At 56.7% G+C, this 12,234-nt stretch overlaps 4 protein-coding genes across 4 annotated transcripts; 1 reads left to right on the forward strand and 3 right to left on the reverse strand.

The window, feature by feature from the left end:
- Positions 1-4,516: 4,516 nt before the first annotated feature.
- BKA78DRAFT_352793 (uncharacterized protein) lies at positions 4,517-7,088 on the reverse strand (the record flags this gene model as incomplete). Its single annotated transcript, XM_066891421.1, has 3 exons — positions 4,517-4,914; positions 5,080-6,057; positions 6,590-7,088. 3 exons carry the CDS (start codon positions 7,086-7,088, stop codon positions 4,517-4,519), a joined length of 1,875 nt encoding a protein of 624 aa, XP_066744316.1.
- A 1,230-nt stretch (positions 7,089-8,318) lies between these two features.
- BKA78DRAFT_314240 (uncharacterized protein) lies at positions 8,319-9,168 on the forward strand (the record flags this gene model as incomplete). Its single annotated transcript, XM_066888452.1, has 1 exon — positions 8,319-9,168. A coding segment is annotated over exon 1 (453 nt), but the record flags the coding sequence as incomplete, so codon positions are not given.
- On the reverse strand, positions 9,154-10,145 carry BKA78DRAFT_314241 (uncharacterized protein; the record flags this gene model as incomplete). The annotated part of the gene is made up of 1 exon (XM_066888453.1): positions 9,154-10,145. A coding segment is annotated over exon 1 (512 nt), but the record flags the coding sequence as incomplete, so codon positions are not given.
- Positions 10,146-11,097: 952 nt separating this feature from the next.
- BKA78DRAFT_134881 (uncharacterized protein) lies at positions 11,098-11,887 on the reverse strand. The gene has a single exon (XM_066882663.1). The coding sequence runs from the start codon at positions 11,619-11,621 to the stop codon at positions 11,223-11,225; it is 399 nt and encodes a 132-aa protein (XP_066744319.1). The 5' UTR covers positions 11,622-11,887; the 3' UTR covers positions 11,098-11,222.
- Between the last annotated feature and the right edge of the window lie 347 nt (positions 11,888-12,234).

The following is a 12,234-nucleotide window of genomic DNA, read 5'->3' on the forward strand; positions in this document are numbered from 1 at the left end:
GCTTCAGTGTCCCCGTAGACAGTGTTCGACGAGCGCAGAGAAAAAAGTGCGGTGCTTCAAACAGAAAGACGGCAACCAAAGCAACAAGTATCCAAACTGATTCGAACCGCCAAAACCACACCGAGCCGCGACTCTTGTCGTCATTCCTCCCCTCGACAGCGTCGACGCCACATTTTTATACTTCTCTGGGCAGGGGTACCTGCGCGGGCAAGGATGTCATGTGCGGCAGCGGGGCGGTCGATCAGGGGCGATCCGGCTTCGGCTCAGGGGACACGCGTGCGCGCTACACGTGGCTAGCACGTTGGCGGGGCACCTTTTCCCCTGTTTTGGCTATTTAAAGAGTGTGAACGACCGAGGGAGGCGTTTTGTGGTATCTGGTGCGTTGAGGAGGCCAGATTGCAGCGCCTCATGGAAACCTACTTCACTGTCTGTGTTTGGCTGGCCCTTCGTTCACGAGCTCAAGCAAACTGCTGTGGGCTCTTGCCATGCGTCCATTTCTTCGCTTTGAACTTGGAAGAGTCTTTACCTGCTCCATATTTCCATGTATGCGATGGTAGGTCATGATGTCACCACCTTGAAGTGATACTTATCCTCATTGCCGTCTTTTGCGGTTCGGCGACATCATTCCAGAACAAACCGGCTGCCTTTTGTCTTGCGGGCTGCTTTCTGCAAAGGAAAAGCGAAAGGTCGATGGATTGCAGGCGAAGCAAGAGAGCCAGCAGTATTGCTAGTTTCAGAACGGCCCAGGCCACAGTGAAGCCTCGTCCCACATCTTGTGGCGGCTGCAAACGTCGCAGTTGTCGAGATCCCAAAAGTTGACGTCGAACCAGGTGCGCCTTTGTAGAGAGACAGGAATACTCACGTGAAGGCCGCCCGTGAGGGGAATGCTTCATCAGTGCAGATTTGCTCCCTTTCTTGGTATATAAAGGCTGCAAAGGACTGAGTCGGAAAGATACGTTTCAATTTCTCAGGATGTCCAAGGATCCATTCCTTTCATCCGCATCGACAGCGACTTGCTTTCTCCCTTTTCGCCTCTCGCACGGATCCGGGCGACTCGACAAGTCTACATGCCACATGCATTTTCAGTATTCATAAACCTCCATCATTGGCCACAATTGTTGAAAACTGCCGTCCTTTCTTGATGCTGCTCCACGTTTGCAGCCACCAAAAATTCTCTACTCGTTCGGTTCAAGCACCCGGCTCCCGAACCTAGCGACGTTTTGCAATCCAAGAAACGACGCAAACAAGTGGGTAGCTAGTGATGTGCCGTCAAGTCAAGCTGGGGTAGGCGCAGCTTTTGATGGATGCTCAAGTAAGAGAAGTTGGACCAGCTTTTATAGCTGCGGAAGTCATGGCCAGTCAGCTGCCTGCCAGAAATTGAGCGTCTTCGCGACGCTACCCAAAAGGGGAAGGAAGGCAGGCGTGACCACGGTCTATGCGTCCACTGCTCTTGCCCGCCGAGTATAAAAAGGATCTAAACCATGATCGACGACTTCCTCTTCCAAGGTTCACAAAGACTCTGAATGGGAGACTTCATCTCTGCGGAACGGACTTGGGCTATTTGGAGGACCGTTGGCCCCTGTCAATCACTTTTTGCCGCGGTCTTGCTGCACCGTTGGGGTCCACTTGATTTTTGGAGAGGGCTAGTATGGCATTCTTTTTGACTGAATGATTATGGATTCCCTCGGCACCAATGAATGGTGATCTGAAGCGCCGTCCTATAGTCTTCACAAGATCCCGTTTCGAATTCAAGAGGACGAACAAAGGGCAAAACACAGCGGCGCGGCGAAAGACACCACAAGTGTAGAGAATAGCCGACTAGTCCTTTCCTCCAAGGCACACACCAAGTGTAGAACTTGTTTCCGCACTGGGGCTGTCGAAGCATTGATGTGTCGCGACTTGGTCCTCAAAACCGAGGGCAGAGCGGGTACTTTTATACCCCTGAGTCCGACCCGCCAAGCCGGTCAGGAGCGGCGCCGCTGGAGCCTCCCTGGCAAACGATCACACTGACAGATTTTCGGGTCTGCTGAGGCGGCAATGCGGTCTAGACGTGGAGTATCGATTGCATGTGCTTGCAACTTCGGTCTGCTGCCTGCTGTCGTGGCTATATAAACCGCCCAGGTTGCCTCGAGGATTGCTTTGATCAAGGCAGTGGATGGACGCTATTGTTCCAAGATTTCCCGCTCTGCGCAAGTCCTAGCGACGATGACTTACTCGTAACTGTGCGTTGTCGCCTCTGTGCTCTCTCAAGTTGTCTTGCCTTCCGCATGGCAGTCGTCGGGTTGTTTTGCGAGACGGCCGAATTCCAATGGCCCCACATTATTGCATGGGAAGAGCGTCATCATTGCGAGAAAGTGCAACTCAACATTCCACTGTCGGTGCTGCTACTCGACGTTTCCTTTTGTCGTTTTCCTCAAGATCGCTACTTCCCCTTCGTTTCTTCCTCGCCGCATGGTCACGGCTAGTCGCGAGGCGCGGAAACAGACAAAAGAGACAGCCAGTAAATTGGTGTAGCCGTTTTCTTTACAGTAGATTGCGCCTTCTGATGGTACCATATCGACGCTGCTGCCGTTGCTTGAAGAGGCAGGAATAGAAAGAGAGGGGAAGTGCTTTTATATCTGTGCCAGCACTCTCAGAACCCACGAAGGAAAGGCACGTCCGCGCTTGCGTCCGCATGACCAGATTCAGGCAGCAGGGTAGCCGTCTCACGAGACTCGACACATGGAGATTTGCGCGTGCGTTGAGGTAGGCAAGCTGGCAGGTATTTAAACACCGCACTTGAGCGACCTCTTGCTTTTTGTTCTGCGATCAGGGACTGCGTTTGGACAGGAAAAGGTCGAACCAGAGTTATGTCACTGGGCGTCCTGGCTGCCGCTTGCGTTCAACATGGAGCTCTCACTTGCGCCGCGCTCGCGTCCTCCTTGCACACAAAAGTCCTATCTTCCTTACACGGCGCGTGGACACGCGGATGCGGCTCGTCGATTGTCAAAGTTTGCCGGTAGCATCATCAACACGAGAAACCCTTCATCGCCATCACCCGATGCAACACACGTCTGGAGAACCTCTTCTCTTCCGAGGCACCTCTGCGAAAGGAAGACAGAGCAAAGTAAAGACAGAAGTGCGCCGCCGCGCACGAGAAAAACGGCAGTGGGTTCTTGGTGTCTTTAAGACACCCACGCCCAACAGTGCAATGTTGACCTAGAGCCAGTCTCTGCAAGCCTCGTCGTCGACTGCAGCGTGTCAATCCAAGAACCGTAGCAGTGGAGCCAGAGACTTTATATCGCCCCCCCATCACACTCCCCACCCTCCCCTCCCCTCTCACAGCCAAGCCCTTCCCACCCCTCACAGGCGAAACACACACATGACCCGCTGGCGACGCCAACTCAGGGGCACGTACGCACGCACTGGGCGCACGCATGCAGGGGTCATGCCTGCGGGCTACCCGCGTGCGTGGTCCAAAAGGGGTATGGAAGGGGCAGGGAAGGCGCTGTGCCTGAGGCCACATATATCTGGATGGATGGAGCTACGTGTTATAGGTAGGGTTCGGGGGGGAGGGAGGGATGGGAGCTGGGGAAGGGGAAGGATGGATGGATGGTGATGATGGTGATGATGTAGGGAACTGTCGACAAGTGGAGAGAAAGGATGCGTGGGCATCGTGGTGAGAAAGGAGCAAAAAGGCACTAACTAGGTGGTAAGGGCGGCGTCGATGAGGAGGCCAGGTGGACAGCCAGCCAGCACAAGTCGCATCGCGCGCAGAGGAGGTAGTGGGCAGCAGTGTTGTTGATGATGACAAGTCTTTCGTATAGCATCTTTTTTGATTTACATACAGCAGTAGTGTCCGTTCCGTAAGAGCAGCATAGCTATGTAGCCATCAAGTAGCAGTAGTAGTAGCGCGTGCACGCATAAATCATGTCGATCGGTTCAGATCCCTCAGCTCTTTCGCAAACCCCCAGACAGACACAGACGTATGCCAACCCAGCCCAGAGACCCATGTAGCCCATAGCAGAGCATACCAGCCCAGCCGGTAAGCAGAGCAAGCAAATCAAAGCAAAGCAAGCAAGCACACACAAACTTACCACCCCACACACCGATTGTGGAAAAAAGACGAAAACAGAAAAAAAGATGGAACGGCCGTCCAACACATGGTATCGCCTTTACGCTTTCGCTTTGCGCTTTGCCCTTTCCCTTGATCCGCCAGATAAACGCCGAAAGTTCAAAAAAACAGCAGGGAAAGCCAAACCAAAAGAAGATCTCAAAACGTGGACTAGTGGGTGATGACGACCCGCTGTCCCACCACCATGTCGATCCCCATAGATCAAAATCAGCCACCCGAGGGAAAAGGTGAAACACTAAGACGGGATTGACAGGTGATGGCGTGGAATGTTTGAGTCGCGGAAACGAAAGATTAGACGAGCAAAAACACTTTCTTGACTGAAACCACCCACATTGAGATGATACAAGTACAGACAGATAGCAAGAGGAGCGACAGGAAATTTTTTGGGTGGAGGGAGGATCATCAGAGCTCGAAGGCGGACGACGACGGCGGAAGCATGGACAAGGTGGCAGGCGTGGGCGTCGCGGCATCGTCCTCATCGCCGTAGCCAACGACATTGTCCCAGCGGTTCTCGCCCTTGTCGGCCTCGGGCATCGAGTGCAGCGCCTCGGCGCGCTTGAGCGTCTGCACGTCGAGGTCTGTGACCCACATCTTCTTGCCGTCGGGGCCGGTGCCCGGCAGCGTGATGCGCACCTCGAGGTCCTGGTTGAGCATCATGTCGTCCTTCCACAGGCGGCGCTGGCCGTCGTAGACGCAGAGCACGCGCTTCTTCATGCGCATGCGCTCGGCCGGGCAGCCCCACGAAATGGGGTAGTGCTTGCGCTTCTTTCGAGAGGTGGCGGTGGGCAGGGTCACGCCGCCTTTGGACAGCGTGAGCCCGATGCGCCCGCCTTTGGCGTTGCCCTTCTCACCAAGGGGCTGGGGATGTGTTGGGGAGTTGTTGACGGTGCCGTCCCCGGCGTGCGAGCCGACACCCCGGGAACGTGCGGATTGTCAATTGAAGCTGTCGCGCTTTTGACGCTTACTCCGGCGCACGCCGTAGGTTGCGTCGTTGGCGTCGTCGACGTCAAAGTCGTCCTCCTCATCGTCTTCGCCGTAGCTCGAAGTCGTGGAAGGAGCGCCGTCGCGGGAGAGGCAGTGTCTGTCGAGCGTCTCCTTGACGTCCTTGTCGTCGACCACGCTGGACAGCAGCTTTTGGTTGATGGCCTCGGCCGGATCGGCTTGCTGAACCACGCGCAGCACGCAGTCGTCCAAGTGCTCGTAGAACTCTTGTGCATTGGCAAAGGTGACGGAGCAGGTCGAACAGGTTCCGGCGGTGGAGCTGTTGCTCGGGTGTGTCCTCTTGGCCGCCGAGGAAGGCGACTTTTTGCGGCTGTTGGGTGGTGTCTGCTCGACGCCGTGCACCGCCGTCAAGTGCCTCTTGAAGACGTCAGCACGGTTGAACGACTTTTCGGCCGCGCTACCAGAGCCCGGGCAGAAGCCGCACACCATGGTTCCCTTGTAGTGGGTTAGGGTGTGCCTGTTCTTGTCGTACTTGCGTGCAAAACCCTTGAGGTGGTATTCACAAGAGGTGATGGGGCATTTCTCGGGGCGCTCATTTTGGTGAGTGAGCATGTGGGCCTTGAGGTCCTTGAAGACGCGTCCACAACCCTCAATGGGGCACAGACCCTTCTCCCTCGCCTCCTCATCGAGCTCGAAGCTGCCGCTTGTACGACTGCCCTGCGACTGTCTTGACTGGATGGATGCCACCGAGGGACGACGAGCAGTGTTGTAGGCGGGGTAGGGCTGAAAGGCATTGTTGTGAAGGTAGGGCGATTGGCTTCCAGAAGACTTGAATCTTCTCGAGTCGGAGATGTGGTGGCTGTGGGCGGATTGGTTGGACGGAGCAGGAGAAGGAGGCTGCTCAACGAAGCCCTGGTATGGAAGCGAAGGCGTCGCAAAGTCGGGGTATGGCGAGCTGTTGAACTGGGCGGATGATTGGAAGGGGTTGATCAAGGTCGGGTCTGCCAAAACTTGTAAGAATGAGTTTCAAGTTGAAAGTATAAAGCGAGCGAAAGACGTATAAGGAAAGGGACTAGGAAAAGCGAGGAAACCGACAGGAAGAGTCAAGTTGAGACGAAAAGACATTCGCAGGCGCTTCTTCTGCCTGATACGAAGGCGTGGGGGATGATGCGTACTCGCGAGCTGACGCCGCGGCCGCTCCCGCGCTAGGCCAAATGTGGGTTGAAAGCAAGGAGTTTCGGCGGCCCCGACCCGCAGCCATTGCCGTCACTGGACGTCGATTGGCTTGCAGAGAAGGGGACGCAGACGACGGGCTACAAGAAACCATGGCTGATGCCGGCGTGGTTGGAGTCTTGAACAGCTCGTCCTCCCTGATTGGAGCTGGCGAGGCCGTGCTCTTTGCAGGGCTGCTCTGACGTGGACTGACTGAATTGGAAATGCGATTGCGACGAGGGAGAGCCCCTGAGGAAGCAGCACGCAAAGGAAATGCGTTGCGAGAAGAGGTTGCTTGCGAAGAAAAACTGGCAGACTCACCCACACAGCCCGAGTGCTTGTCGGTGGCGACCATGCTGTCGTATTCAAAGCCGCAGCTGGCAAACTCGGGCATTTCAAGCCCCGGGGCAAGTCCGAGGCCTTGGCCCAGCACGCTCCACGGCTCGACAAACTGCTGGTTCATCGAGGGCGAACCTTGTGCAGACGACGACGTGCTGTGAACGGAGGCGCCAGATTCGGATGCGGACGAGAGCTGCGGAGGACAGACGTCGAAGGACTGGGCTGCAGAAGCCGGTGATGCCACGGGAGAGTAGGGGAGAAAGCCCTGCTTGAAGGGATTCATGGCGAAGGCGTTGTTCTGAGGCTTGAAGGGCGCGGAGAATGGTTGGTGAGGTTGGTGAGGAAGGCCAAAGGTGAAGGGCTGGTTGGAAGCAGGAGGATAGTGGCCCTGGACGAGCAGGTCCGAGTATTCCTGAGATGGGTAGAGGTCAAAGTCGGAGGGAGGCATGGCGGCGTGGCAGTCTTGGAGGTAAGAGACCATGATGGAAGCACGCCTCTTTGATCAGAATGGCGTCTGTGTGGAGGAGGGTGTTAGCATTGGATGGATTGGGGCGGCGAGGGACTAAATATAAGACGGCAGCGGGTGAGGATGAGGTGTGCAGGTTGCGGGCAGTGATGTTTTTGCATGGGTGGAGGGAGGGTTTCACCTTGAAGAAGGCTGAAGGTGATGGGGCCAGGGAAGGGCGTGGTGAGAGATGCGAGATCGACCGGGCGCCTTGCTTTTTTGGAGAGGGGGATATCAGCGGAGACTGGGACCAGGACGGGGACCAGGACCAGGGGGCGACCAGGAAGAAGCGAAGAGACGGGAGGATCAATACGCTGGGAGGCGAGGGATAATGACAGGGACTTATATTGTGCCGGATTGAAAATGGGATGCAAAGGGAAAAAGTAAGCAGAGGGAAACGGGGACGCTTGTGCGCTCGGCATGGCGACTAGGAGAATTGGAGTTGAGTGTCCAGAAAGAGGCAGCGGGTAGCGAGTCTTGGTTGACAGTCCCTGGCGCGATCGCGCGCTCCGAGCCAGTGGAGTGGGGGGCCTGCTCATCCGGTGCGCCGCCGCCGCCGCCCTTGAGTGCCACACTTTTTCCCCAAGTTACTGCCCGCAAGCGTCGTCTGCTGCTTTCGGCTTCGGGTTGTGCTGCCAATAACGGCGCCACTCTACTCTTCTGGCCGAGGAAAAGCTCTTGAAAACCTTCTTCAATTCTGCTGCTGCCTTGGACTTCTTCTCGTTCTCTCCGGACTGCCGGACTGCCGTGTCGTGTCGTTGCATGGCTGTGCGACGTGCCGTGGCTGTGCAATGCCTCTCAAGGGCTACCCGACGGGCATCGCGGGCATCTTGTTCTGCATGACAGCCTAATGATAGCACCCACCATTCTCCGAATTGGGGTGTATGCGACGCTGCTCGAGCCCTATCCCGACCCAGCTCACCGTCTCCCACGTCGTCTGGCGGGACCTGCGTGTCTCCATGTCGTCACCTGCCGCGCTGCCAATGAGTCGCATACTTTTGGCCCCGTCCAATCGTCACAGCACGGCATCCTCATTCCGCAACCTCTCTGCCATCACGTGCTATAGCGCCTCGTGCCCTCCCCGCGGGTCCATCGAGATCCTCTACAAGCCCGCGAGGCCCGGTGTATTGGATAGGGCTGCGCGAACTTGGTCATTGGCCTTGTCCTGCTCCAGTGCTTCCGACCAACACATGTAACCCTCCTTCACACTGCCTTTGCATAACCTGTTCATGCCATGCCTATGCCTACTCACTTGCCTGTCGCTCCGAATCCACTACTACTGAACAAAACTTCGTTTTGCTGCCACCCCTGGCTTGTTCCGTCTCTGGCTCCACGCCAGCGTCTGATGGTTGGCTGCGACTCACCGCGGATGGCGTCGACCTATGGCCACCGCCAAGGTCGTTGGTCGTCGGCCTACAACGGTGCTCGTTCTCCTCGACCTCTGGCTGGTGCAGACCATTCCGACCGCTCGCAGACTAAAATTGGCCGTCTGCTGTGCCCTTTTCCAGCCTGATACTCACATTGAGTGCTGGTGAAGTCATGAGCTGTGGCTCGAGCACGCTGCTGGTCCGCGAGACGACAGGGATGGCTGCAAATCCTTCATGACCCCTCTTGGGTTGAACAACACGGGCAACGCAGGCCACTCTGGTCAGGGACGCTCCTCGAAACATTCTCACAGCATTACTTGCGCTCGGCTCGCAGTCAGCATTTCTTTGGACCCATTGTTTTGTGTGGGAGCGCGATTGAGACAACGGATCCACCGTGCAGCAGTGCTTTTTCGCCTGGGCAAGCCTTCGCTTTCGCATCTCCCCTTTTTTCTCTTTCTCTGCATGCCATGCATGCCTACCTGCCTGCCCCGGTGCCTGACCAGCTCACCAACGTGGCCAGCATCCCAAGCCCGTCGCGGTTTGGTTTGGCGGAATGGGAGAGCGCGGCGCCAGCTCCCGCCACTAGTCCCAAGGGTCCCTCGTCGACCGAGGCAGCGTGTCAAAGTCATGGGAGACGCAAGGAATTTACATGATTGCAAATGGCCATTGACGAGAGCCATTCGACTCTACAGGCCAGACATTCAATGATTCAAGTCTTGAAAACAAGGACAGCAGCAACATACAGCATCATTCACATTCATCGACTGCTCCTGCTGGTCGAGTGCCACGACTTTTGGCACCAAGCCTCAGACCCTTGACCCAGCAGTCTGTTCTGGACCCCGACCAGACGGGGGCCTTGAAGCACGTCGCCATGCTGAATCGACGGAAAATTAGAATAGCATCACACGGCAACTCATCCTCGCTCTGCAAGACCCGCAACACCAGAAGATGATGACATTTTTCCTGAATCTCCTGCTGCAGCGTGCTGATCATGGCCATCACAGCAATGCAATGCGGCCCAGACCAGGCAGAACGTGGCCTTGGCATTCCGATAGACTTTGACGCGGTCAAGCGCCTCAGTAAACAACGGACGCTACTGCGAAGCCTCTCGCGCGTGCTCGACGCCTGCGGGGTGGTGGCCGTGGCCGTTCGCTTGGTGTTGCTGTCATACTCGACGGCGCCCCTCGACGCCGCCAATCTTGCCCACTCGCTTGCTCGCTCGCACACAACATGTCGAGTCCCACGGCCATGGTAGCTCATCATCTTGGCTTCATCGGTTAGGCAAGCCGTCCATGAGGCTCTTGTTGAGCGTCAACCAATGCGCATTGCTTCGGGCCTTTTTTTTCCCTGCTTCCAAATCCCCTTCAGCTGGGACGGGTCGCCGATCCCGCGCGTGGGTCATTGCGACACAGTTCCTGATGATGTTTTTTTTCGTCTTCGGTTGGAAACTGGAGTCCGCGCAGCTGGTACAAACGGGCAGAGGAGCCAGCTCCGGGCTGGCGGGCTAGCCAAACAGGGGCGCGCAAGGGTCCTGGCGACAGCAATGAAAGGTACCCCTGAGTACTTCTCCACCTCTCGCGCAACTGAGGGCGCAGCAATTGGACAGGACGTCTCCACGGTCGCAGACGTGAGGCAAGCTTTGGCTTTGGGAGCACCGGCATCTTCCTGACGCCGCCGCTTGCTTTCCCCGGCCGTGCCCTGTATCGTGGCGTCGAGCCGACGTGGGCAGTTGGAGGCACTGGATGCCCGCCTGACTGGTTAGTCTCCGCACGCTGGCCACTGGGGTGGGTTGGTTTGCAGACTGCCAAGCATCACAGGGCCCGGTGCTGACGCCGCTGCAAGGACATCCCTCTCTGCGTCTTGGTGCTGGCTGTGGCTAAGTCGCCCTCGCCTCTCCCAACAATGGCCTCGCCACATGCAGACCACCAAGCACCACCACAAACGCCCTCATATCGCTTGTTATCACGCGCAGATGGCAAGGAAGAGAGCGTGGACTACGTATTAGTCTTATCGGAGACACCGACGGCACTCTGGCAGTCAATACCACGGCTAGTCAGGGTCCTGGTCCCCCCTGATCACCTCTTGGCCCATGGGTCTCGATTCATGCCGAATCAGGAAAGGCGATCGCCCCCGTGTCTGTCTTCTCCACTCGCCCACGACAAGTCGACGACTTGTTCCCATCGTGTCGCAACCCCTTTTCATCAGGAAAAAGACAATCTGCATCAACCACACCCTCCCCAAATCACCCTCAGCATCCCACGCCCACCAAACGTCCGACTGCACGACTCGCCCATGGCACCGCAAGCTTGCCGCAAAGGAGTCAAGCGTGGGTCGACTTTTAGTTTGCCCAAGCGCTTCGCCCAAAGTCTACGAGGCGTCTTGCAGAAAGATCAGCCGTGCGCCGTGGCTGAGGGCGTCTGGAAGACAAGGGCAGCCTGATCAGAATTTTCCGTGGCGCCGGCGCCCATCGCTACGAGCACCGACGGCGTGGTGAGCAGACGGCTCGTACCGCTGGAACCGCACCATGGGGAAGGCCTAGTTCCCCAACTGGCACCGTCGACAATGCGCAAGACGCTGCACTCGTCTGACTCTGTTCTCACCACCTTGCCAACGGCGAGCTGACAGCCGACATGTTCATCCAAACGCTCCCCAGACGGGCGAAACGCTGATCTCTTCGGTTGCTAAAAACGGACCCATCATCGTCGTCGCCGACGACAGCGCTGGGCTTCATCTTCTTCATCCTTCATCTGCACCTCGCGCGCCGTTTCCTCATTGTCTCAAGGTGCTTACTTACATCAGACCAATAGACTGTGCATGGTGCGCATGTTGCACAAAATTCTATTTTCCTCCTCTTCTCCCGCTTCCCCACCATCCCAGCGTCCCGACCTGGCCGTTCCAACAACAAACGGCACGCTCCCGGCTGCCCTCCAAGAGCACCCGAATCATGAAAAAACACTCGGCAGCCCTCTTGAAACAAACCCAGTTTTGCCCGTCGAGGCGAAGCACACGGGCTCGACAGGGAAACACTCACTGAGCACGGCTCTGACGGCACCTCGACCGCGGACCAGACCAGACCCTTACAAACCAGCCCAACACTGAGGAAACTTGCGGGCCGTCTGCCGTTCCCCAGTTGCCCAACCATTCGGTCGGCCCCTCCAACTTGGTGGTAATCGAATTAATTGGCAAGGCAGAGGAATTGGAGGACCGAGAAAAAGCAACGCGACAAAACGATTCGACGCCCACATCGAGATCTGTGCGGTGCCGTCAGGCATTGTCGCGTCAGTGCAGAGCTCTTGATTCCGATCATTTTCTCTGCACTCTGCATATACCCCCGTTTCAACCACGTCTGCAATGCCACTGAGCGCCCCGGTCTCGATTCATCTAAGATGCGCAAGCTTGGAATAGTGATCTTCGGGGTATCCTTTGACTGCCCATCTTCTCGCGCAGCAGTAGGTCGACTTGGCATGGAAGACGACTAGAACAGAACACCAGCCGCCCCCAAATTATCAACCCAGGCCCGTCCTGCTGACTGACGATCTTCTTCGAAGCTTCGGAGACCGGCCCTCCTCCCGCCCCGCTGTGCTGCGCACCCGACCGGCTGGTAGGCCGCGCTGAAAAATGTTGATAATTTAACCACGTCTAGCCGTTCAACGACGGCAAAAAGGTGCCGGACCATGTCATGGGCAGAGATGGCTCATCTTTTACACGTCCGTCACCTGTCTGTCAGTCATGGATGGTGGTGGTCATTTGATTAT

Source organism: Phyllosticta capitalensis (genome assembly GCF_038381095.1).
Source record: "Phyllosticta capitalensis strain CBS 128856 chromosome Unknown BKA78scaffold_5, whole genome shotgun sequence".
Taxonomy (NCBI): domain Eukaryota; kingdom Fungi; phylum Ascomycota; class Dothideomycetes; order Botryosphaeriales; family Phyllostictaceae; genus Phyllosticta; species Phyllosticta capitalensis.